Source organism: Diplotaxodon limnothrissa, linkage group LG14 (genome assembly GCF_057381915.1).
Source record: "Diplotaxodon limnothrissa isolate DT_005_m linkage group LG14, D_limnothrissa_male_GT1.1, whole genome shotgun sequence".
NCBI classification, from domain to species: domain Eukaryota; kingdom Metazoa; phylum Chordata; class Actinopteri; order Cichliformes; family Cichlidae; genus Diplotaxodon; species Diplotaxodon limnothrissa.
Window position 1 is genome coordinate 9,647,456 of NC_140609.1, and position 22,539 is coordinate 9,669,994.

The window sequence follows — 22,539 nt, forward strand, 5'->3', positions numbered from 1 at the left end:
CCCCGGCCGCTTTAATTGGATGGCAGCGCCAACGAGGAAGTCAGAGACTTACTTTACTAGTTAAACTGGCCCTCTCGCTCCTCCTGTGCGGACTCAGACAACCATGACTCATGACTGTCCCCATAAAAGAGCGAGAGGACTCGACACTCCCGAGCAGAAGTGGCAGAGGGAAGGGATGAATGGATCGTCTGTCCGTGCGCGTGTGCGGTCCCTCGGCTGCAGGGGTCCGGATGTCAGAGCGCAGGGTGGGCTGCTGGCTCAGTGACAAGAAGCGCAGGAGGATGAACCTAGACGCGTTCATACGGTTCTGTGCGTAAGTGTACTTATTGTTTTACTATGAGGCTATTCAACTGTAAAATTCTCTATACTGAATGATTTGTCAGCATAGTCTTGTTCATTATGTCTAACATAACAATAGACAATAAGCATTTTAATATTTTTTCCTACAGACACCATGGAGTGGAAGTGGTAAAGGTGAGTTCTTTTCGCCCATGAAATCTTGGCTGTGTGTTAAATCTTAAATCACAATGGCGAGTCACATGAAATGCGAGGCTGAAGACTGGCCAGTTTATTTTATTTGTTACGTATTCGTGTTGATAATTACAGTTTAATTAAGACGAGTGGAACAAGGCAGTGTGTGAGTGATGCTGTGTCAGACTCCAAGGAGTAAGATGATTGTAAAAGCCTAAATTAGGGGAAAATTATTAATTTTTTTTAGTGTAAAGGCTAAAAACTTTCTTGTTTGTGTGTGTGTGGGCGAACATGCTTAACATTGCATGTCTTTGTAAGTGCGTGACGGTAGATGGATGTTTTCATACTTGCTTGATAGCTGTGACACTAGATTATGAACACTATGCGCTCATAGTCACATACTTGCGGCCACAACATTAGCAGTTAGTATCGCAGCCACCTGCGGCCACCTGCTATAATCTGCTTGTAGTGAACTTGCAACCCATCCGTGATCATAACTGTTCAGACATTTAACTGCACGCAAATATCTTCATATACTACTGCATGGGTGTGTAAAACCACCTGGGTGTGTTTTATGGTGATTTAGATTTCAGGAGCAGAGATCAGGAAGTGACTCTTTTTTCTTGTCTGAAAGATTTGCTGGTGGCTTAAAACGAAGCATTAAGCAATACCAAAAGAAAATCAAAAGAACTGCGTGAACAAGGTCTATATATATTTCATGTGGTGTCTTAACCTTTTACATACTGTGTGATGTCATGAAGTTGACCTTGCTTCTGGAAGTTATTACGAGTCACTGTGTTGCAATCTATTGACTGTAGGTGTGCCAGTGACAAGGCCCTGCTAATGTACATAATTATCTACTGGCTCTGTGGTTTGGTTGTAAAACGTCTGATCCCTCCTGAAGCCAAGACAGCTGTCACCCCCAGAGGTCAACTCTTTTGTTTTTTTTCTTTGTTCTCTTCTCGAATCATATAAGGCTTAAAGACAGTGCTGACTTTCTATTTGGTTTTATTTATATGGCACCAAATCACAAGAACATTCACCTTCAGTCAGATTACTCCCCTATGACAAGGCGCTTGGTCATAGGTTTCCAAGGTTTCTAGGAAAAGTGGCCACAATTCAAAGAAACACCCCTGCTGTCCTTGCTGCTGACTACCGGTTGGATATGCAATGATTTCAAACTTAAAGTAATAACACAGACTCATTTGATCATGTCTTGTAGCACACGCTTTTTTGGGAGGCGATATTCAAATTAGCTTTATTCTTGTTTTATCACTGTTATAGACAGAATGGGGATATTATCAATGCAAACAGTAACACCTGTGTTTTTCCTGCTCAGCCATTTGAAAATTTGACTTTCTATATTTTTTGATGATCACTCCTTAATTGGTGCAGTGATCAGCTACATGTGCTAAAACAAACTGCCATTTGCAACTGTACATTTATTACACTTCAAGACTGCACAAATGAAGATAATATGAGTGATAATATGAGAATTTAGCTATATTAAACTCCTACAGCATAGATTGGCTACATCTATTATGGCTTACAGCTGCACCACCCTGAGCACACCCAATCTGATTTGACCTAAAAGATAAGCACAGTTGTTTAGAGACAGCCCGAGAGCGCCAGGGTCTGTAGGTTTAGTGGGTGGGTCATGTGGTAATTGTAAAGTTAGTGCTTTGATCCCCAGTTCCTCCAGTCTGCATGTCAAGCGAGATACTGAACCTTGAGTTGCTCCTCGTGCATTGATTGGAGTGTGTGTGTGAACATTATAAGGTATGGATATGTGTGCGAATGGGTTCAGTTCAATTAAATTTTTTTTATTTATATAGCACCGAATCACAGCAAGTTTCCTCAAGGTGCTGTATATTGTAAGGGAAACACCCTACTGTAATACAGAGAAAATCCCAACAGTCTAATGACGACCTGTGAGCAAACACTTGCTGGCAGTGGGAGGGAAAAAAACTCGCTTTCAAAAGGAAGATGTCTGTGAAGGTTCTCAGTCATCCAGGTCATCGTAGTCAAAGGAGCTTGCAAAGAAAAGCGTCTGGACTTCTTTAAGTTGCTTGAAGACGTTTCACCTCTCATCCGAGAAGCTTCTTCAGTTCTAAGGTCAAATGGTGGAGAGTCCCAGATATAAACCTAGTGGGAGTAACCCCCCACAGAGGGACAAAAGGACCCCCTGATGATCCTCTAATCGCCTGAGCCAAGGTGTGAAACTGGGTGTGGGTCCAAATCAGGAGTAATCAGGACCCTACACCACCGGGCAGAACATGTTCCCTCTGAGCCTGAAGGAAAAAAGAAGGAACACACACATGTAAAGGAAGCACTCAAAACTTGCAGCTATCCTAAATGGGCGTTTTTAAAGTCAGCAAAGAGGCACAGAAAAGAAGATCAGACACCAGCGAGGGAGGATAAGAAGGACAGACGCAACAACATTGTCATCCCCTATGTAGCCGGTGTATCAGAGAAACTCAGGAGAGTTTTCTCCAAGCATGACATCCCAGTGTATTTCAGACCCAGCAACACGCTCAGACAGAAACTGGTTCACCCGAAAGACAAAATGCCAAGACACAAACTTAACAATGTGGTGTATGCTGTACAGTGCAGCGAGGAATGCTCAGACCTCTACATTGGAGAGACCAAACAGCCACTTCACAAGTGCATGGCACACCATAGAAGAGCCACCTCCACAGGACAAGACTCAGCAGTCCATCTGCATCTTAAGGATAAAGGACACTCTTTCGAGGATGTCAATGTTCACATTTTGGACAGAGAGGACAGATGGTTTGAAAGAGGAGTGAAAGAAGCCATCTATGTCCACTGTGAGCGACCATCTTTGAACAGAGGCGGTGGTTTACGACACCAACTCTCTGCCATCTATAATCCAGTTTTGAGATCCCTTCCCAGACGCCTTAACGCCCACTCACATCCTGGGCCATCTGACCTCAGGAATTCGCATGATAAGTGGGGCCAGGTTTCACAATGAGCTCACCCGAAACTCTGGCTGATTGGGACCCACGCCCAGTTTCCCACCTTGGCTCAGGCGATTAGAGGATCATCAGGGGGTCCTTTTGTCCCTCTGTGGGGGGATACTCCCACTAGGTTTATATCTGGGACTCTCCACCATTTGACATTAGAACTGAAGAAGCTTCTCGGATGAGAGGTGAAACGTCTTCAAGCAACTTAAAGAAGTCCAGACGCTTTTCTTTGCAAGCTCCTTTGACTTTCAAAAGGAAGATACCTCCTGCAGATCCAGTCTCAAGGAGGGGCAGCCATCTGTGAGACCAATTGGGGGTGAGGGGAGGAAGACAGAGATTTTAATAATTAATGATTAAAAACAGAGTTTATAAATGTGTATAAATATATATAGAGACTGAAGAAGAAACACTCAGTGCATCATGGGAAGCCCCTAGCAGCCTAGGTGTATTGCAGCGTAACAAAGGGAGGATTCAAGGTCACCCGATCCGGCCCTAACTACATGAAAAAGGAAAGTTTAAGTCTAGTCCTAAAAGTAGAGAGGGAGTCTGTCTCACTAATCCAAACTGGGATTAAAGAATAAGATAATGAAGCTTGTAATAAAAAGTAGAAAATTCTATATTAAAAGAAGTTCATCAACATAGCCTGTACATTTTTTTTTCTATTGTAGATTGATCTCACTCAGCCCCTGGGCCCTCAGGGACCCTTTGACATCATCCTTCACAAGCTGTCTGACGTAATTGTGGAAGCTGAGCACGATAGCCAATCACAGCAGCTCCTTGATAACTTTCAGGTAATGCTGCACCTATTTAAACTATTCATGTTGCAAGTCCAGTAAACTGTGTGTTCATCTGGGGCTGCTGACAGAGGATACTCCAGTACCCTCTGCATGTAGTCTTTTAATCTCGGGTGTTAATAATAATGGTGCAGCTGGACGTTTTCATTAATGAGCAGTTAGTGACTCCTCTCTCTTTCCCACCACAGAGTTATGTTTCAGCTCATCCTGACACAGTGCTGCTGGATCCCCTGCCTGCCATGGCTAAACTATTAGACCGCTTTATCTCGGGTCGGATAATGAGCCAACTGAACAGTTCACTCCGAGGTGACTGCAGCTTCTTAGCCCAACGGTAACACAACTTACAGCTCAATCGCAGATATTAACAGTTACTCATTCTTCTTTGTTTGTCAGACTGGCGTATCTGCAGTCCCCCATGCCTCGAGGTCCACAGTGGCAGTGACCTGTCATCCATTCAGCAGGCTGTGATAAGACAGGGCCTAACATTTCCTCTCAGTCAGTTCACTTAATGTCTGTCCTCCACATTTCTTACTTATTATCTTTGTGTGCATGCATGCGTGTGTGTGACTGAAGCCTGGAGGTAACATGCAATTCAGTTTTATAAAAATAAAATACTAACACACAAACACTTCCTCTTTTCCTCACCTCAGTTTGTAAAACCAGAGTGGCACACGGCTCATATTCACATGAGGTAGCTGATTTGGTTTTTCCTGCCTCGCAAAATCCCACTTGATATCTACTAACTACTAACTGTAAAATGTATTCTTGTAAGTTTCCATTTCTTAATCTCATGTGGTCTCCATGCTGCAGATGTGTCTGCTCTTCAGTGCAGCCAGTCTGGCTGATATCCATCCCCCCTGTGTGCTTCAGAGTTTTGTGAACCACGGAGCCGTTTTGTACAAAGTGTTTGTGGTAGGAGACAAGCACTGCTGCGTAGAGAGACCCTCTATCAAGAACTTTCCCTCCGGCCCCTGTGGTCAGTTTCCACCCCGCCAATATTCCTTTCGTCTTTCCCGTCTTTTATCATTTAACTTTATATTTTAACTTTTTTTTTTTAACTCACTTGCATCGCCCTTACCTTTCTTGCTTTTCCTTTCGTTTTGTGTCCCTTCCTTTTGAGTTCCAGCATTTCATTTTCTCTACTACTTTTACTTTCATGTGCCACTGTTATCACCTAGTTTTTCTTTCTGTATAACAGTTTCTCTTTCTCCCTGCCTGCAGACAGGAAGACCATCTTCTTCAACAGCCAAAAGGTGTCCAAACCAGAGTCGAACTCTAATCTCACGTCTGTGAGTAATATTTCGGACTTAGTTTAAAGCAACAGGTCAAATGCTGCTCATGTCCACCATAAAATGCCACGTCTCATATTCTAAGGTGGATGAACATATGGTGGACCCGCCTTCTCCCAGCTCAGATGCTGTGGCCGCCCTCGTCAAGGAGCTCCGAGCTCAGCTCGGCATGGCCCTGTTTGGCGTGGATGTCATCGTCAACATAGGAACGCACGCGCTCACCGTCATCGACATCAACATTTTCCCAGGTAGTGCCGGAGTACACAGTGACTTACACACAGGAAGACACTGTCGTTTTCTGATGCGCTCTTTTCTCTGCTAGGCTACGAGGGCATGCCTCAGTTTTTCTCCTCTCTGCTCAGCCACATCCAGTCAGTGTTGGACAAACACGCCGCTGCTGGTTCACACACTACAGGTGGTTCCTCTGAGGAAACAGTGGGTGTTTGTCACCCCAGGAGTTGATCACGGATTGGTTTCATCAAAAGGATAAGCAAAACTTGATCCCGAACTTTATCCTCTTCAAAACACACTAATTACTTTGACCTGCTAATTGTCTCTGCTCTGTTAAGGCCAACAAACAAGCAAAAAAAAAAAAGGCAACCTACAGTACTTGAGTATACTTTTCTGTTTATTGATTGACAGGTAGCATAGAAGAAGATACAGCAGGCACAAAATATAGCACTCTGATTGGCCAGTAATAATACAAATGCCTTTTTTAATCACTTTTTTCCATATTGTGTCATATGTCCTCTATGCTGAGCGCGTCACCTCCCCACAGACGTTTCCTGCAGTGATCCTGCTGGTTTGTGAGATTCATTTTGTATTTCTATAGAAAAAGGAACTACAGTACATTCATGTTGATTAACCTTTGAGCGAACAAGCATCTCCTCTTTGGAATAGATTGCTATAACATCGTCAGTGTTGATTCATAACGTGTATTATTACCACGTGTTTACACAAGTTGACCGTCGGCTCGGCCAGTGTTCAAATACATAAACGTATCGTAAATCTCGGCCTTGTAGAAAAAAGAGAAATATTTGTATACGAGTACCACATGATGCACTTTGATTACATATTAAAATACATTAAATAATTCAGTATTTGGCTAATTATTGCATTCGCGTGTGCTCTAGTCTATACTGTGTTATTGCACTAAGTGGGCCTCCAGTAGCAACCCTGTTAATCCTGCACTAAGTGCATATCTGCCCAGTGTCCTCTTGGGGGCGGTGTTGCTTCATATTTCCCATGACCTTGGCTTACAGACCACATATCTGATATTTACACAAATGACATGACAGCCATTAAAACTGGGATGTAACACTACCTAGTATTTATCGACGTTATTGTCGGTGTCACTGTTACCAAAAAGACAACAAATGGCTTTAGTTTTTCCTCTCCTCCTTCCTTCAGCTCCTCCTTGGCTTGTTAAGATAAGAGTGCAAAGCTGGCTGAGAAACCTGAGGTGACACTTTTAGACCTTGTAAGCTGTAAGTACATCACCTCCTTCTGCCACACGATCAACCAGGCAAAAGACAAACTTAAAGTGTGACGTACGTGCAAGTGTGTGTTTCGCTCGTGTCACCCCGGTTCGTCGCAAACAGTCTGGCTGTAACAGTGCGTGCGCCGAATGAAACAAACAATCTTCATTTCTACTTAAGTCGCCAAAGAAATTAAGAGGAGATAACGACTTCCTCCTGGGTACAAATATCAGCAGTATCGTTAACAGTCGGAACAGCAGGGTACACACAGTTATCAGTTATTGCACAAAATATACTGTATATTAAAATACACTAACTACTTATAATAGGGAAACTGTATTTTTTTTTTCCTGAAACAAGAACACGCCATCAAAGATGAAACCTTCAGAGTAAAAGAAGCGCTGATTGCTATGATCATGACTCTTCGTGGCTGACAATCTGCAATCAAACTAACATCTGAATGAAAGTGCTGAAATGCTATTGCATCTATCGCCTGTCTACCTCACGCACGTTATTTACAGATACTCGAGAAGACAGGGGCAACGGTGATGAGCACAAGCTTTCAGATTCTCTGGGAAAACTACGTCTTTTTCTTCAACACAAAAACACATCCAAATGACCAAAAGAGAAGAAAAAAAAGAGTATTCTTTTTCCCTCCAGGCAATCTAAAAGCAGAAATGAACCAACAGTATGTACACTTTGCACTAATGTCCATTTACAGATTCCTCTGAGTGTTGAAGGGATTTGAAGGCTGTTAAATGGAAACTGTGTGAGCCGAATGTGTGACTGTGAATGCAACAAAGGGGTTTTGTCATTCTGCTGTGCGTGTGGGTTATGGGTATCTTATCCTCTGCGAAGTTCCCTCAGCTCTGCAGCCACTTTGCGCAGCTCTGCTTCAATCTCCAGCAGCTCCTGCAGATTAAAAAACAGTTGCACAAGCCTGGAATCAGTGCATTTGTAATTTGAACAGACAAGCTAAGAGAAAGCATATTTTTCAACTATCCCAAACCACTGTCAATGTAACAAGAGACACCCCCCCCCAAAAAAAAAAAAAAAAAACCAACAAAAAAACAAAAAACAAAACATGCAATAATAAATGTTCCATTTAATGGAGTCTGGTCAAATTAAATTGACTTGTATACACCGACTATATACCAAGCATATTTACCTTAATGATTAATTGTTTGAATAAATGAACCACTGATTTTATATATTTCAGTTGCATTTCACTCTGACGTATTGGTCTTAATGCTTCATGTTTGATTTTGAAAGTGTAAAATCTTTTACTTTGTGATATACTGAATATTACAGTAACATACATTGTGATTTATCACCTTTTTTTAACCGCATGTAATGTCCTCAGATTTAAACTTTGTCAGTATTTGTTTTAGCCAATTAAAAAAAAGTTATCTTACTTCAGTTATTTATTTATTTATTTATGTGATTAAAAATGAGATTATCAAGGTTGCCAGGTCACATGACCCCTTTTGGTTCTGGTATTCCCAGAGAATTTTAATTTATTTAATAAAATGTCGTTATTTGGTGTCCCTTTAACAATACTACATCACCAAGGATGATATCATGATTCTATGGGTTCCAATAACTACCAAGTAACTACAGTATAATTACACTGTAATCTGCAGTTAAGCCTGAATGTACCCATTAATTGTTCTAACTTACTTCTCCTTCATCTTCTTCATCCTCCTCTTCACCCTCATTGTCTTCCTCCTCCTGCTGCCCCTCCTCATCCTCCCTGACATATTCATCCTCATCTTCCTCGTCCTCCCCGTTTCCATCCTCCTCCTCCTCACCCTTGTACCGCTCCCGCTCAAACTGCCGTGTAGCCTCATCGCTCGCTTTCTCCATTACTCTCTTCTGCTGGGGCTCCTTCACCTCCACCTCCTTTGCTGCCTCTTCCTTCTTAAATCCAGTCTCTGTTTTCTCAGAGTCGGGCTCTTTGTCTCCTTCCTCGCCCTCCTCCTTCTTCTTCTCACTGTCCTCCTTCTTCTCTTCCCCCGTCTTTTGGTCCTCGTCTTCCTCTTTCTCCCTGCCCTGCACCTCCTGCTGTTCCTCCTGCTGCACCCGTTTCATCTTCCTGACGAGTTCATCCAGCTCCTCTTGCTTCTCCTTTCTCTCCCTCTCCTGCTCTGGCTTGCCCTTGCTGTCCTGCTCCTTGAGCAGCTCCTTCAACTCTTTTTCCACCTTCTCTTTCTCCACCATCAGTTCCACCTCATTCTTCCTCCTCTCCTCGAGCCTCTGCTTCTCCAAGTCCTCCACCATTTCCTCCTTCTTTTCTTTGTCCTGCTGCTCCTTCTTCTTGTCCTCCACCTTGTCCTTGTGCTCCGTCCCAGCGCCTTTCTGGATCTCCCTCTCCTTCACCACCTCATACCTCTTCTTTTTAAGCTCCTTCAGCAGCTCTTTGAGCTCTTCGTCATTTCTCTCCTCCTTGCCTTTCTTGGCGAGCTCTTCGGCAAGCAACTCCTCGAGCTCCTTGGCTCGTTCCTCCTCGTCATCCCTCTCTCTGTCTTCAATGCGCGGCTCCTCCATCACCTTCTCCTTGGTGTCATCATCCTCTGTTTTGTCTTCTTCCTCTCCCTCTGTCTCCTTTGCGAGGTTGCTCAGATCTCTCTCGTCCTCGCCCGTCTCCTCGAAGTCATTCTCATCCTTCTCATCATTGGCCAGATTGTACTCGTACCGCTGACGTTCATCATCATGCTCCTTATCTCTCTCTGAAAAATGGAAACAGTCAGTGTGACATAAAAAAAGACAACAAATATAAGTGCCCATGTTTTATGGGGGTTTTTTAGTAGTAATATCTTAAAAACAACATCAGACTGAGGCAGTGTGAATTTATGTGTACCATCATCAGCCAGTTTCTGCAGCTCCCTGAGAAGACCCTGATGCCTGTGCACCTCATCAAGTTCATCTGCAAAAAACAATTAGACACAAGCGAGCCTAATCACCGTGCAATCAAACCGCACACACCAAACCCTGCATGACACCATCTGATCTCTTAAGAACAGCTAATTGGTTACCTACCTGCTAGCTGTGGGCCACAATCGTGCGGTGACCCATCTTCATTCAGTGTCTCCTGAATAATACATTCAACCTAATGGTACAATACACACACACACACACACACACACATATTTTACAGTTGAGTAATTAAAAAGCAGCAGACTGATGGATGAAATTCAAAAATAAAGTCTTGTTCCTCACCTTTGCATCATTAAGGGGTGAGATTACTGGCCGGCTTCCCACTGAAACACAAACACAGACAGAGACGCAGAGTGAACACGGTGAGGCACGGAGGGACAATTGGACTAAAAATCAATGTAATCAGCAGTTTTCTATCAGTAAAAGGAGCTGAAACCTTGCACCACAGATGAAGTAGTTTGTTTACTTTCCAACCGTTTGCTCTGTGCGAGCGTAGGTGGAGCTGTTCCCTTGTTAATGTGCTTAACTCCCAGTCCCCCCTTCTCTCTCGCACTCCAGGATGCAGTCGTTCCCAGAAGCTTTAGCTCACAAGGTCGTTTCCCACCCGGGTTAAATCAGTCACCAATACCACACAAGCCAGCCAGTCATTAAAGGCACACTAAGCTGCTCTGCTGGTGCCTTTTCCTCACGGTGATACACTGCATCTAGCGAGGACCAAGAATCCATGTTCATCCTGCAGCCTGCAACCCTCTCCTTCATTATTGCGCGCCGGGAGCGAGGACTGTTTGAAGTGTGAGACGTGATGCTGCTCAGTTCCAGCAGCTTTATTCACTCTTTGTTTACAAATGTCATCGCACATGTTAACTTTACTTTACAAGATTGTTTTTTGTTTTTTTTAGTGGTACTTCGCCATCACAATTATGAAGAAAATCATGCATAAATAAAGGCAAATATCATCAAGTCTGGGCCCCTGACATAAAAAGGGAAAAATAAATAAGTTTTTAACTGTCATAATATTTTTTGACTGACTTAAAATGCCTAATGAGCGTGTACTTCTATTAGCATGAAGTGCATTTTTCTTCCAAAACCACCACTGCCAAGCATACCACACTAACAGTGCCACCCAAAATACACAAAGGAGAATTTCTCTAAGGAAGTTTCTAAGGAATTACTCACATCTACAAAAAATATATATATCTCTGAGTCACATAATGGAAATCAACAGTTGTTTTGTTTTCTTAGTGTTTCTCATCAGCTTATTTATTAAAACCACTTCACTTTGATTGTGTCTATCAGCTAACAACAACGGTTTTGTTTGAAAGACTCCATAAAGGTTCACTTCATCAAACATGACTTCAAATGTTATGTATTCACAAATAATTATAAATAATAAAAGACACTGAGGAAAATTAAAGCTCTGACTTTTATCTGGGCTCTGTGGGATCGCAGCTCGCAGCCCGATCAGTGCAGGATCAATACGGGACCAGCTGATACCACTGGTGCCCCCTCGCAGACACGTGAGCTGCCTACAGTTTGGCCTTTTAACAGTCTGCATGTCCATGTGATGACGAAGTGTGTGTGTGCAAGCTGGGACACCCCAGCACCATAATTATCACCGTGATCTGGCTTTATTTCGGCTTGTCCGCTCAGAAATGAATACATCACGTGTCCAAGTCAAATTAGTGGAGTACACGAGCTGCTCAACAAGCCCCCAAATGTCTGTCTGCATCAGGAATAGGTGCATTTATTATGGGGGGGGGTTGAAGGATGCGCAATATGGAGTGTTGGCTTTGACAGATGTGGAGCGGCAGTTGCATTATGCAGTATTTTATATCCATTTTAATGTAATAATAGATTTGGTTGTATAGTGTTAGGGTGGGGTTATTGCCCTCACACACTGCGACACAACTCTAACCCACAGCTTGTAGTATCCTCTATAGGTTACTGACAGAGCTGTGCGCCCCTGCAGACACGCGCGTGTGTGTGTGAAGCACACTCCCCCCAGATTATAATTGATTACGCTGGCTCTCGCAGCGGCTGGCGCGTGCAGCTGAGCATCACGCGCACGTGTGCGCTGTTCCGCTCACCTGCGCGCGGAGCTTTTTCCATTTGGATTAGTAGCGGACAAAGCCGGGAATCCCTAAACACTGAAATACTCCTCTGTGTGTGAAATGTGTCTACGGGCAGAAGCAGCATCGCCCCACAGGCACACAAACACAAAGGTGGGCGCACAACAAATTATGTAACAACGCTCCTGTTTAGCCTATTAGTCTTAAACCCCTGCGGATTCCGCCATTAGGTTAGCATAAAGCGCCAGTCTGCGCCACAAAGTAGCGCTAAAACGCGTTTATTGTGTGTGTTTCTATCACAAAGCCGGCTCCATGGCGGTAAAAAGAGTAGCTGAGGTAGTAGCGTGTAAAGAACTGGGTCGTCTTCGGCTTAGCTTGCCAATTTTTTGCCGCCACTTCACACTAAAAGCGCCCTGCATGCACACAGTGTGTGTGTTTAATGGATGTGATGAATGCTTACCTCCGACGGCAGCCCAGAGAAACACCGCGGTTATCAGAATTCCCATAGGATCCAGAAAGTGAGGCTCCTGCAGGAGATAACCTTGAAATAACGGGCTGGATCTTCTTCACACACCCGCCGAGCGAGGTGGAGCCGAGCCGCGGAGCACAGTCCTCTGTGTGTGTGTGTGTGTGTGTCAGGTGACCGATTAAAGCCCAGACCGGTGCCAGAGAATCAGGTTGACGTCCTGTACTTAGCAAAAAATATTTGCGCATCAACTCTGATAACAGTAGGGGCATGCAGCTCTCCTTGGAGTCAAGTGAAAATAAATTAACTTAAACTGCGCTCTGTTTAAACCCCAGCCAACAAGCTCTTCAATGACACTATTAGGATAACACTTTGATTGCAGGCTCCCTGTAGGCTCCATCACCTCCTCTAGCTGCTGCTCAATTATTTTAGCAGATCACTTTGAAACAGCTGGTAATGTAAGGCACATTAACAGGTCTGTATGTCACCTTTGGGAGTTATTAAATATCCAACTGCAAGCTCCCTCCTTCAAAGGCACATAGTGTGTTTTTGTTGTAGAGCTAATCCATCTACAAGGTCTATATATGCAGCCCCCTGGAAAAAAAACCCCAAAGTAACGATATTGGAGATATACACACTTTTTATTGCTTTTTTCTTATTGTTCCTCTAATTATCCAGACAAAAGACACCAGTTTCATTACATTAGACAAAGGAATGAATCTATTTACAGTGGTCTTCTTTCAAACACTGACAAACTTAATTCACTCTCAACGTTTTTTATGTCTTTTGAGGGACACGGTCAATCAACCAATCCACTTGCATTAAATAAACAAACAGTTATTTATTTATGTAGACGATGGCTTCTGTTTAGAGTGTTGAACTTGTGTTAGTGTCATCTAATTTTAGGAGCCGGCCTTGGTGGTGGGTAGCGCTGATTGGGTCCGATGTATTTCAGTGGAGTGTACTTTGGCTTCTCAATCACTTCCAGACTCAAGTAAGGCTGCAGGGCTCGGGGAACACGTATTGTTCCCTCCTGGTGAGAGAACGTAAGGAAGTATAGTCTTAGTTTCAAAACTTCTTGAAAACATATGAGAAAAAAGAGCTAGACTTTATCAATTCCTGTGAAAAACTAAATACACCCTCACTACTTCTATAAGAATTAACAGCCAGTTGGTGTTATTCAAATGCACTTAATTAATTGATTATCATTGAGTGCGAGTACCTTTACAAAAAGCAGAACTTTGGGACTTTGCTGGTCTGGAGCATTCAGGTGTGTGTTAACACGTGCTACAACCTTCCTAAGAGTGGACATCCCAGCAAATTTACCTCAAATGTTGGCTGTGCAATGCTCCGAGAAGTTTAATGGTTAAAGTTCATGATGGCACAATTATACAAGTACGGATTGTTTGGAAGTGTTGAAAGGAGAAAGCCTCTGATGTAGAAACAGAGCATGGCAGCATGAGTTAGGTTTGAAAAGCTTCAAGATTTCAAGAACAAGTCCTCTGTGAAAACGTAAAACCACGCACAGCCTATCAGCACCAACACAATGATCCAAACACAGCAGCAAATCAAAAGAACAGCTGAAAACGAAAAAAGAAAAAAAAAAATCAACCTGCTACAACGGCGAAAATGTTTAGCTCAGGTATATGCGATGTCAAGGTATCCATCTTTTACTACAGTCTAGATCAGTGGTTTTAAACTTAAAATATCTGTGGGCCACTTCTGTCATCTCGTGTGAGGGACACTTTAGTGTTCAAGTAGTACAAAAAAAAAACAATCACAAAAACACCCACAAATATTTCCAAAAATGTCGTGTTTTGTTTGTTTTTTGAAATTTCACATTTTGTATAACAAGACAAAGCTGCTAAAGTGAGCACAATTATTGTTCTCACTCTTAACTAACTGAAGCCTTTCACTGAACTACCAAATGAACAAACTGGCCAGACACGTGCCAGCACTTCTGCTATAATTTTGTTTGTATTTACCGAAATAAAAATGCAGACCTAAGTGTACACATTCGTTTTGGACTACGAGTGAAAATTGTTTTCTTTACAAATAACTCTCTCACTGAACTAACACACCCAATCCCTCATCACGTTTGTACTCTCTGCTCATATTGCCTTCCTATTAAGTCATTTTTTCCTTTTTAAAGAACTTATTGTAGCATTGCACTCAACAACAAACAAATCCTCCCTAACAAAAAAGTAACTTCACGTCAATATAAAGTAGGGGTGATGTGGGCCGCTAATTTGAGACCCCTGGTATAGAGCCTGAACGTGACAGCTCAGTGGGTTTTAGAAAAAATTTAAAGATCCTTGATCTTGAAGTTCACCTGTACCATTCAACCTCAACCTGACTCGGTTGCCGTTTCCACTGCTGCAGTGAGACTTGCCTTTTACAACTTCTAACCCTTCTGTGGCTCTGTGTGCTGATTCAGAATTACAAAACAAATTATTCTTTGCAAACACAAACTGTCTTGTGGCACATAGAGTCACCAGCTTTCTTTACACTCAGTAAAGAAGTTGTCTCTCTCCCAGCAGCCTCAACTTTCCTTTGTTGTTCCACTGTGGCGTGTGCACGGGGCGCATTACTGCAGACAGCTGCTGTAACTAGGTCGAGTAAAATTTATTTAGAACCTCACGTGTATGTGCAAAGTCCCAGAAAAAAATGTTTGGAAGGCTAGGATGTGAGTTTGACAGAAGTGATTTAGAGAAACATGAATCACAACAGTCACAACACCACAAATATTACACATTATACACTGTGTTAGGTAGATGAGCTGACGTTTTATTATGAGAAACATGAGGGGAATATACTACAGAACTGTCTTTCATAATAATGTGGGGGAAAAAACTAATGTGGGGGGGAAAAAATGCTGCTGGTGTCTTACTTTGGTTTGGTGCGTCTCTAGGATGGCGATTACTGTTCGGGGGATTGCACACGCTGTGGCGTTCACCTAGGATGAGGAAGAAAACATAGATTACGGAGGTGGTATATCTAACCAGCAGCAATATACAGCAGTGCAGCATCATCTGCAGTCTTACTGTGTGGGCGTACTGCAGACTGCCGTCCTCTCTCTCATACAGGATGTTGAGGCGTCTACTCTGGTAGTCTGTGCAGTTGGACGCACTGGAAACCTGAGATACAGAGGATATAAAATGAGCAACAATTATAAAAACCAGTCCGTAAATTTATTCATGCAGGAGTGGTGTGAGTCGCTATTGACTGTACAAACTGAAAGCTTCTTGATTAGAAATAGAAATGAGGTAACTGGAAGTAAGTAGGTAAATGGGTAATATTTATATAACAGGGCTGACCTCTCCATAGCTGTTTCTCCCAGGCATCCAGGCTTCAATGTCATACTTTCTGTGTGCCGGAGGGCCAAGTTCCTCTGTCGGCATGTCTAGCACTCTGAAGAAGAAAATAGTCACAGGTAAGGGTCAGATCTCAACATGTGAGGGATGTGTAAAGTGAAAGTAGTGCTGCATTTTCTGTAGACATTGGGTGACTTGAGCTTTAAATCTACTTTTTTTCTGTTTCACTTCAAATTCAAGACAGAACAGGGTTCAACCAAACTCACTGCTTTATGACTACATGGGATTGTCAGCCTGTCAATGAGCACTTTAGAAGCATTTCTCCCCAGACTCGACCCCTTGGATATAAAAAGTCATCATTCTATCCTTTTAGACACATGTGTACCGTTGAAACGCAGCTCACCTGTTCATATTTGAATGGCCAAAAATGTGACTGACAAATCCTAATCGGGTCACTTTCCAGTCGAAGTTGAAGGTTTGTTTTGTTTTTTTGCTTTTGTTTTTTTCAGAAGTACTGAAATTATTCCAAGCTTTACCGAGAAGAAGAGGGACGAGGTCATAATGTCACCAGTCACCAACACATGTGACCTGGTTCTAGCCATACATGTCCTTTCCACAACATTACCTCCACCATGTTTTACAGATGATGTGTTATGCTTCTGATCATGAGCCATTTCTCTCCTCCTCCATACTTTTCTTAAACACCATTTTGGTTTCATTTGTCCACTGATTTTTTTTCCAGAACTGTTGAGGCTCTTTCAAATGATTTCTGGCAAAGCTGGCCAGTGCAATCCTTCTTTTAAAGGATGTACCAGTTTCTTATATCTGATAGGTTTCTTTTGGCTTTACAGCCTAATGGACTTTTCCACTTTCAATGGAAAAATCTCAATTTCTTTGGACCTCATATTGAGATTTCCAGTGAACTAATGGAATAATAAGGGTGCAAACCTCACCTGGCCAAGAAAACTAAACACTACCACGCTAATAATGGCCAGAAAACATTTATGGCCCCAATATGTTCATTGTGTTGCGCACTGAATTTGACATCACATCCTGTCTTGCTTCAGCCAGTCATGCACATCTTGATCTTTGTAACGTAGCCAGCTGTGCCATGGCCACTGCAGCTGAGTTGAAGAGACTAGTGTAGGATCTTGTCAGTCTATACTGCCATTTTAATGATATACCAGTACAGAAGCTCAGAGACACACGGATATACAGACATTGGAACAGAAAGCCTGAGTTTGTAGTGGGAAAAAAACAAAAAACACTGGACAAATTGTTGGCTTCTGTTTTTGAGTTCTTCTCCTCCTATATCAGCACTTATGTGGCAATATTGTCTGAGTGGCGACACCTAGTGTTCAGAAAAATACTGCAGCGTCTTAATGTTGGATATAAATACAAGTGACTGTGAGATGATGTTGTGGAACAAAGCGACCATTGTAGTGGGTATACAGAGCCACAGAAACACGGAAAACAGTGTTTACACATCAACACTAAAAATACCTTTACACTTAATATTTTATATCTTTGGTCTTTTGTTATTATGCTCAGCTTTCCATCTTTCCTCACTACACAAAACTATTTCTTACAACCAGTGCAAGCATTCTCTGAGAGAAAACGGGGAGGAGCATCGACATTTTTGCATTTCAGAATATTTCCACAATATCATTTTGTCCGAGCTGAGGACACAGCTGAGGAGACAGTAAGACTGTGTGTGTGTGTGTGTGTGTGTGTGTGTGTGTGTGTGTGTGTGTGTGTGTGTGTTGACCTGTAGTGCAGTTCCAGTGCAGAAAACATCTCTTTTTGCAGACTGACAAACTCCTGCAGCAGCTGCGAGCTTTCTTCTCCTGTCTCGTCTGCCGTCACTCCAAACATCTCCACCTGCACAGACGCACATAGAAGCAAGCAGCCGCACAAGCAAATAACCACTTACATTATCATTGTCCATGTACAGCAAATGTACACATTAAACTTCTGTGTGGCTTCTGACCTTATTGAAATGATGAACTCTGTAGAGCCCCCATGTCTCTCTGCCTGTGTCGGTCTCCGCTCTGTAGCAGGTGCTGCTGCACACCGTCCTGCACACAGACACGACAGCATCGCATTACGTGTAATTATTCCATATATCTCAAAGTAAGAGGTGGGGTGTACCTCACCTGACAGGAAGGTCCTTCGAGTTCACTGCATGATCCATGAAATAGCCTGAGGGAAGAGATACAAATGGATGCATCCAGTTTACACATTACCACCCCTCTCCAGATTAAAGAAACGCAACTAAACATACAGAGATCCACGAGAGCTTTTCTTTACTGAAACCTGACTACTGATAAGTTGATGGACAGCAAGACACACGACATCTCAATTCAGCAATCGATCGAATACAGGATTGCTGTTGGGACTAAGCAAACTTCTCTCAGTTACTACACTCGATAGCTGTAGGCTTACTAAACAATACAACACACTGTTGCTGTATTGATACACAACCAGCTGGTTATTTGAAACTGTGAGGAAATGGAAAAAGAAGCTTTACCTGCCACCCCAACCTCTCCAGTTCCAGCCAGGTTGAGGTCTGGGAAACGTGCAGGGTCCAGTGAGTAGACTTGTGAGCTGTGGGCATTGGGCTGCATCCCACAACCCTCCTGGAGGTGGGTCAAATCAGAGAGCAGAGTGAGATTATCTGTGGCTGTGCCCAGTTACTTCAACGAAAATTTATATATAACTGCAAAACAATTCATTTAGAATAATTTAAATTTAAATTGTTTGAAAAATGAGCTGAAAAATGAGATTAATGCAGATGTGCTAGCACCAAAAGTGAGTCAATCCCCAAAGACTCCCATGTTAAAATGCTCAACTTTGCTACAGATATGAATATGTTTACGGCCTGGTTTTGAAAAATGGTTTTCATCTCTATGGCTAATTACAAAGGTTATGACAAGGTAGCCATGTGAATGTATCTGACTCAGTCATTTTCATTTTATTAAGGCTTTAAGTTGGGGGCATAGCCACTTTGAGTGACAGGTGAGTGCCTACTCAGCAGCAAAACTGAGCTCCTAAACTGTGCTTATATCTGGCAAACAATAAACTCAAATTAAAGCCTTAAAATGAGGCTGAAAGACAAGACTACACAGAATAGTGAGTGTCTTGATGGATGAGGCCATCCTTTATGTATAGTGTATGACAAAAGTATTTTATTGTGACTTTAGAAACCTGAGCTTTGGTACTCACAAACACTGCACCCTTCAGCATATCAGGCACAACCATGGGAATGAAGCCCTGTAGGAGTCAAAGGAGGAATCCATGTTTGGCATGTCTAGATATTATATATATATAGATATAATAATACACACTACTAACATTAATTATCCGGGGATCACATCAAATGACCAAACACACATACCCGTCGCTGTAGCGTGTCAAGGGCAAAGTTCTGGAGTGCAGCTTGAAGTTTGGCCCCGGCTCCTCGAAGATAGTAGGACCTGTGGCCTGAGACATGAGCTAGATGCCTGCAGCAGTGGACAGAGGAAATGTGAATAGCGCAGTTTATTTAAATTAAAGTAGCTTGTACTGTATATTAGACAGTGTTATAGTGGACATACAGTACAGTGAAGGACTGTAAACAACAACCAGAGTCATCTTCACCTCTGCCTGATGAGTCCTAACTCTTCCCCCAGCTCTACATGTCCTTTGGGCTTAAAGTCAAACTCTGTACCAGAAACACACACAAACGTTTGTGTCAGCATTCATTAAAAAAAATATTAGGTAATCAATTTAAAGTTTAGAAATCTGCACTTCTCATCTCATTAGTCACCTGGTTTCTGTCCCACGAGCTCCACCACCCTCGCCTGGTTCTCATCTCCTATTGGCTGGAAAGAGCAAGAGAAACTTATGCTTAGTGACTTGAGCTTCACAGTAAATCTCTCCCAAGCAGCTCAGGACAAAGTAGTGTGTGTGCATAGTGTATCCTGACCACATCAGGGTGTGTAGTGTTGGGCAGCCTGAGTGCTCGGCCATAGTGTTCCTCATCCAGCTCGGTCTCTTTGTGGTACAGATGATTGAGTCTATTGCGGATCTCTCTGCCCTTCTGAAGAGCTTGGTTGTACTCTGGAAGCTAAAGAATAGAAAAGAGCAAAGACTCAGAAGTGGTGCCACATGAGATTTATTATAGGTCAAAAACACAGGGGAGTAGGAAGGTTAACTGACTCAGTAACAAAAGAGACAAGGTTCTGAAGTGAAACTTACATTGGCGAGGGCTTTCTTGTCCTCCTTTGTCTGTGAGGAAAAGATCAGTTAGGTCACAGAAATCTACTCTCTGACAACAACAAAAACCTCAAAGCAGAGTAAATGATGACGCAAACCTCGATAGAAACTGAAGTTCATTCTGGTTATAATGTTTAGAGCTGTAATAACTATTTCTCACCACTAGTGCTCTGACTATATCACTGATGCGCCGCTTCTCTTCCTCCAGCTCAGAGATTTCTGTCTTTACTGCCTGGAGCTCCTGCCACACACACACCTAAAAGGTAGACAATCAGGATGATCGAGTCAAAAGCAAGCACATTAGACAGCAGTGATAATAAGCAGGTGTACATATGTAAAAACACTGAGAACCGATCAGTCAAATTTAACACAGTCGATCTAATTTTAAACAACTGCTTTGTTTTTTGTTTCCCAGATGATTTCATGGTAGGATATCTTATTTACAGTCACAAGTATTCAGACCAAAGACGTCACTTTTTATTATGGTAAGTAGTGTAGTTTTAAGGTCAGTCAGCATGACTAGACATTTTTGTCAATTTTTAGATCCAGGCAAGATTTGCAGTGCCGTCCATAATGTTAGGGGAAAAGACTGGGTTTTTTTCTGCCTCTGTACACCACCACCACAGTGGATTGCAAATCAGGGAATCAAGATGCAATTTAAGTGCAGACTTTCAGCTTTAATTCTCAGGGTTATAAAAGATTTTGTATGAAATCTTTACACATCTATGTATCGGTGGGAGTTTGTGGCATCACACGTTTGGAGCGAATCATGTCCCAGTTACATTTTAAGCAAATGCATGTGGAGGCTTATTGTAAAAACAGATTTTTCAGTGAAGCGATAACACCCAGAAAAACTTTAGAAAATAGTGACATAGGATAAAATTATGGTGTTTTAATGCCACAAACAGTACTTAATTAGTAACTAAAACCGCTTACAATTTTCCTCACATCGTCCCCTCGCAGGTCCCCTTTCCTGCTCTCTACATTCGCTATGACTTTGTCAGTCTCCTCACACACAGCTCTCATGTCCAGCTCAGGCTTGTCACTGTAGCCTTCACGGACATGCTCGTACAAACGACTCCGGACTCCATGCGACAAGCGATGCGGGACAAATACATTTACGCTATGCACTGGACACTGTCTGGCTACCGGCTTTAGCACAGCAGCTGCAAAAACCCCAACTTTAGCGACCATGCCGATGCAGGTCGCCATGTTTGTCTCTTTAGCTGAGGATGCGTTCATGGAGGTATAGGAACAATCAACGCCGTATTCTGTTTAGGCTCTTGCTCAACTGAAGTTTCTCGTGGTTATCAATGTGTCCCGAACATTTGAGGCAATGTTTGTGTATTTCATTATTATTTTCATTGTTATTATTATTATTAATATTTTTGATTTATGATAAATTTATATTTTTAGGTGTCAGTTTAACTAGGTAGCGCTAGTTCTGGCTGTTAAAAAGTCCGTATCTTCCATGAATGCAGCATGAATGCGGAAACCAGTGTTACCGCAGCTAGAAACCAAATATATTTTTGTAAACAATTAAATTTGGAAGAGAGAGAGAAACGAGTAGTTATTTAACGCAACTTTTGTCACAGAGGAGGAGCAGGATTTATTTTTTTTAAATCCAGTAACAGGAAACGGCTCATCCTCCCCAAACAATCGTCACGGGGCAAAGGTCAGCCAATCAGATGAACGGAAGTTTACCGTTGCGGTAATCCGGTTCAGAGACGACAAGTGCGGCCGACAGGAGCTGAACTCAGTCACAATTTTCAGCTCCGTGAGCCCTAAAAGCTGCAGTTATTACCGGCTAACCACCGAGCTGAGCGTCTGTGTACACTGCCATGGTGGACTGATGTGTGTAACGACGAGACGCGTTTGCACAGGAGGAGATTTTTTTTTCTTTTTTTAAGCTAGTTTGTACCTCCAGTTGGTGATGGTGTACACAGGGCTGGATGAGTAGCCTGACGAGCAACGAGTAGCCTGACGCCTCTTCACCGCAGGCCGGGACAAGCGTTTCAGCTGAGTCCGGAGGACCAAGACAACCAAATGCTTCCAAGTTTTTGACAATAAACGAGGTACTTGGATACAGTCGGTCTGCTCCAAACTGCCTCACCAGTTCCTGCTGAAAGTGAGACCCAACCAGCTTTCACGGTGGAAACGAGAAGAAGAGCAAAGGTAAATGAAAGCTAAAAAAAAATCCCCCATCACAGCCTCTATGAGCAGTGTGCTTTGGAATTTTTAAAACTCCACCTTTTATGGCAAGTATCACACATGTGATATTAAAATCAACGAGTTTCTTAACATGCACTGTATTGCAATGCTCTCATAATGTGTGGCTAGGAAAGCATACCTTTTTCTGCCAGTGATTTGGAGGTAGGTGCTATCTGGGCCATGTGTCCACAGTCTCTGGGTATAATGATGGTCCTTGGATGCATAAAGATCAGCCTGTTCTGTGTTTGCTGATGTTAAATGCATAATGC

At 42.7% G+C, this 22,539-nt stretch overlaps 3 protein-coding genes across 4 annotated transcripts; 1 reads left to right on the plus strand and 2 right to left on the minus strand.

Moving 5' to 3' along the window:
* Positions 1–179: 179 nt before the first annotated feature.
* On the plus strand, positions 180–6,000 carry LOC146618373 (inositol-tetrakisphosphate 1-kinase-like). The gene is made up of 10 exons (XM_085370811.1): positions 180–313; positions 450–474; positions 4,124–4,246; positions 4,438–4,555; positions 4,643–4,744; positions 4,900–4,940; positions 5,060–5,225; positions 5,471–5,538; positions 5,624–5,786; positions 5,861–6,000. The coding sequence occupies exons 1-10, from the start codon at positions 180–182 to the stop codon at positions 5,998–6,000; spliced, it is 1,080 nt and encodes a 359-aa protein (XP_085226937.1).
* Positions 6,001–7,859: 1,859 nt separating this feature from the next.
* LOC146618374 (uncharacterized) lies at positions 7,860–12,528 on the minus strand. 2 transcript variants are annotated; one of them, XM_085371609.1, is made up of 7 exons: positions 12,483–12,528; positions 10,236–10,276; positions 10,056–10,125; positions 9,877–9,942; positions 9,399–9,745; positions 8,697–9,350; positions 7,860–7,928 (listed from the first exon to the last, which is right to left on the minus strand). In XM_085371609.1, exons 1-7 carry the CDS (start codon positions 12,526–12,528, stop codon positions 7,860–7,862), a joined length of 1,293 nt encoding a protein of 430 aa, XP_085227735.1. The 2 variants fall into 2 exon arrangements, with proteins under 2 accessions (XP_085227735.1, XP_085227734.1); XM_085371608.1 differs by having other exon boundaries at positions 8,697–9,745.
* Positions 12,529–13,354: 826 nt separating this feature from the next.
* Positions 13,355–21,271, minus strand: sars2 (seryl-tRNA synthetase 2, mitochondrial). Its single transcript, XM_085370914.1, has 16 exons — positions 20,996–21,271; positions 20,220–20,315; positions 20,042–20,071; positions 19,770–19,910; positions 19,611–19,665; positions 19,442–19,505; positions 19,200–19,305; positions 19,028–19,075; positions 18,333–18,441; positions 17,959–18,004; positions 17,793–17,880; positions 17,571–17,683; positions 15,806–15,899; positions 15,533–15,625; positions 15,379–15,444; positions 13,355–13,521 (listed from the first exon to the last, which is right to left on the minus strand). The coding sequence occupies exons 1-16, from the start codon at positions 21,269–21,271 to the stop codon at positions 13,381–13,383; spliced, it is 1,566 nt and encodes a 521-aa protein (XP_085227040.1). The 3' UTR covers positions 13,355–13,380.
* Positions 21,272–22,539: the final 1,268 nt, after the last annotated feature.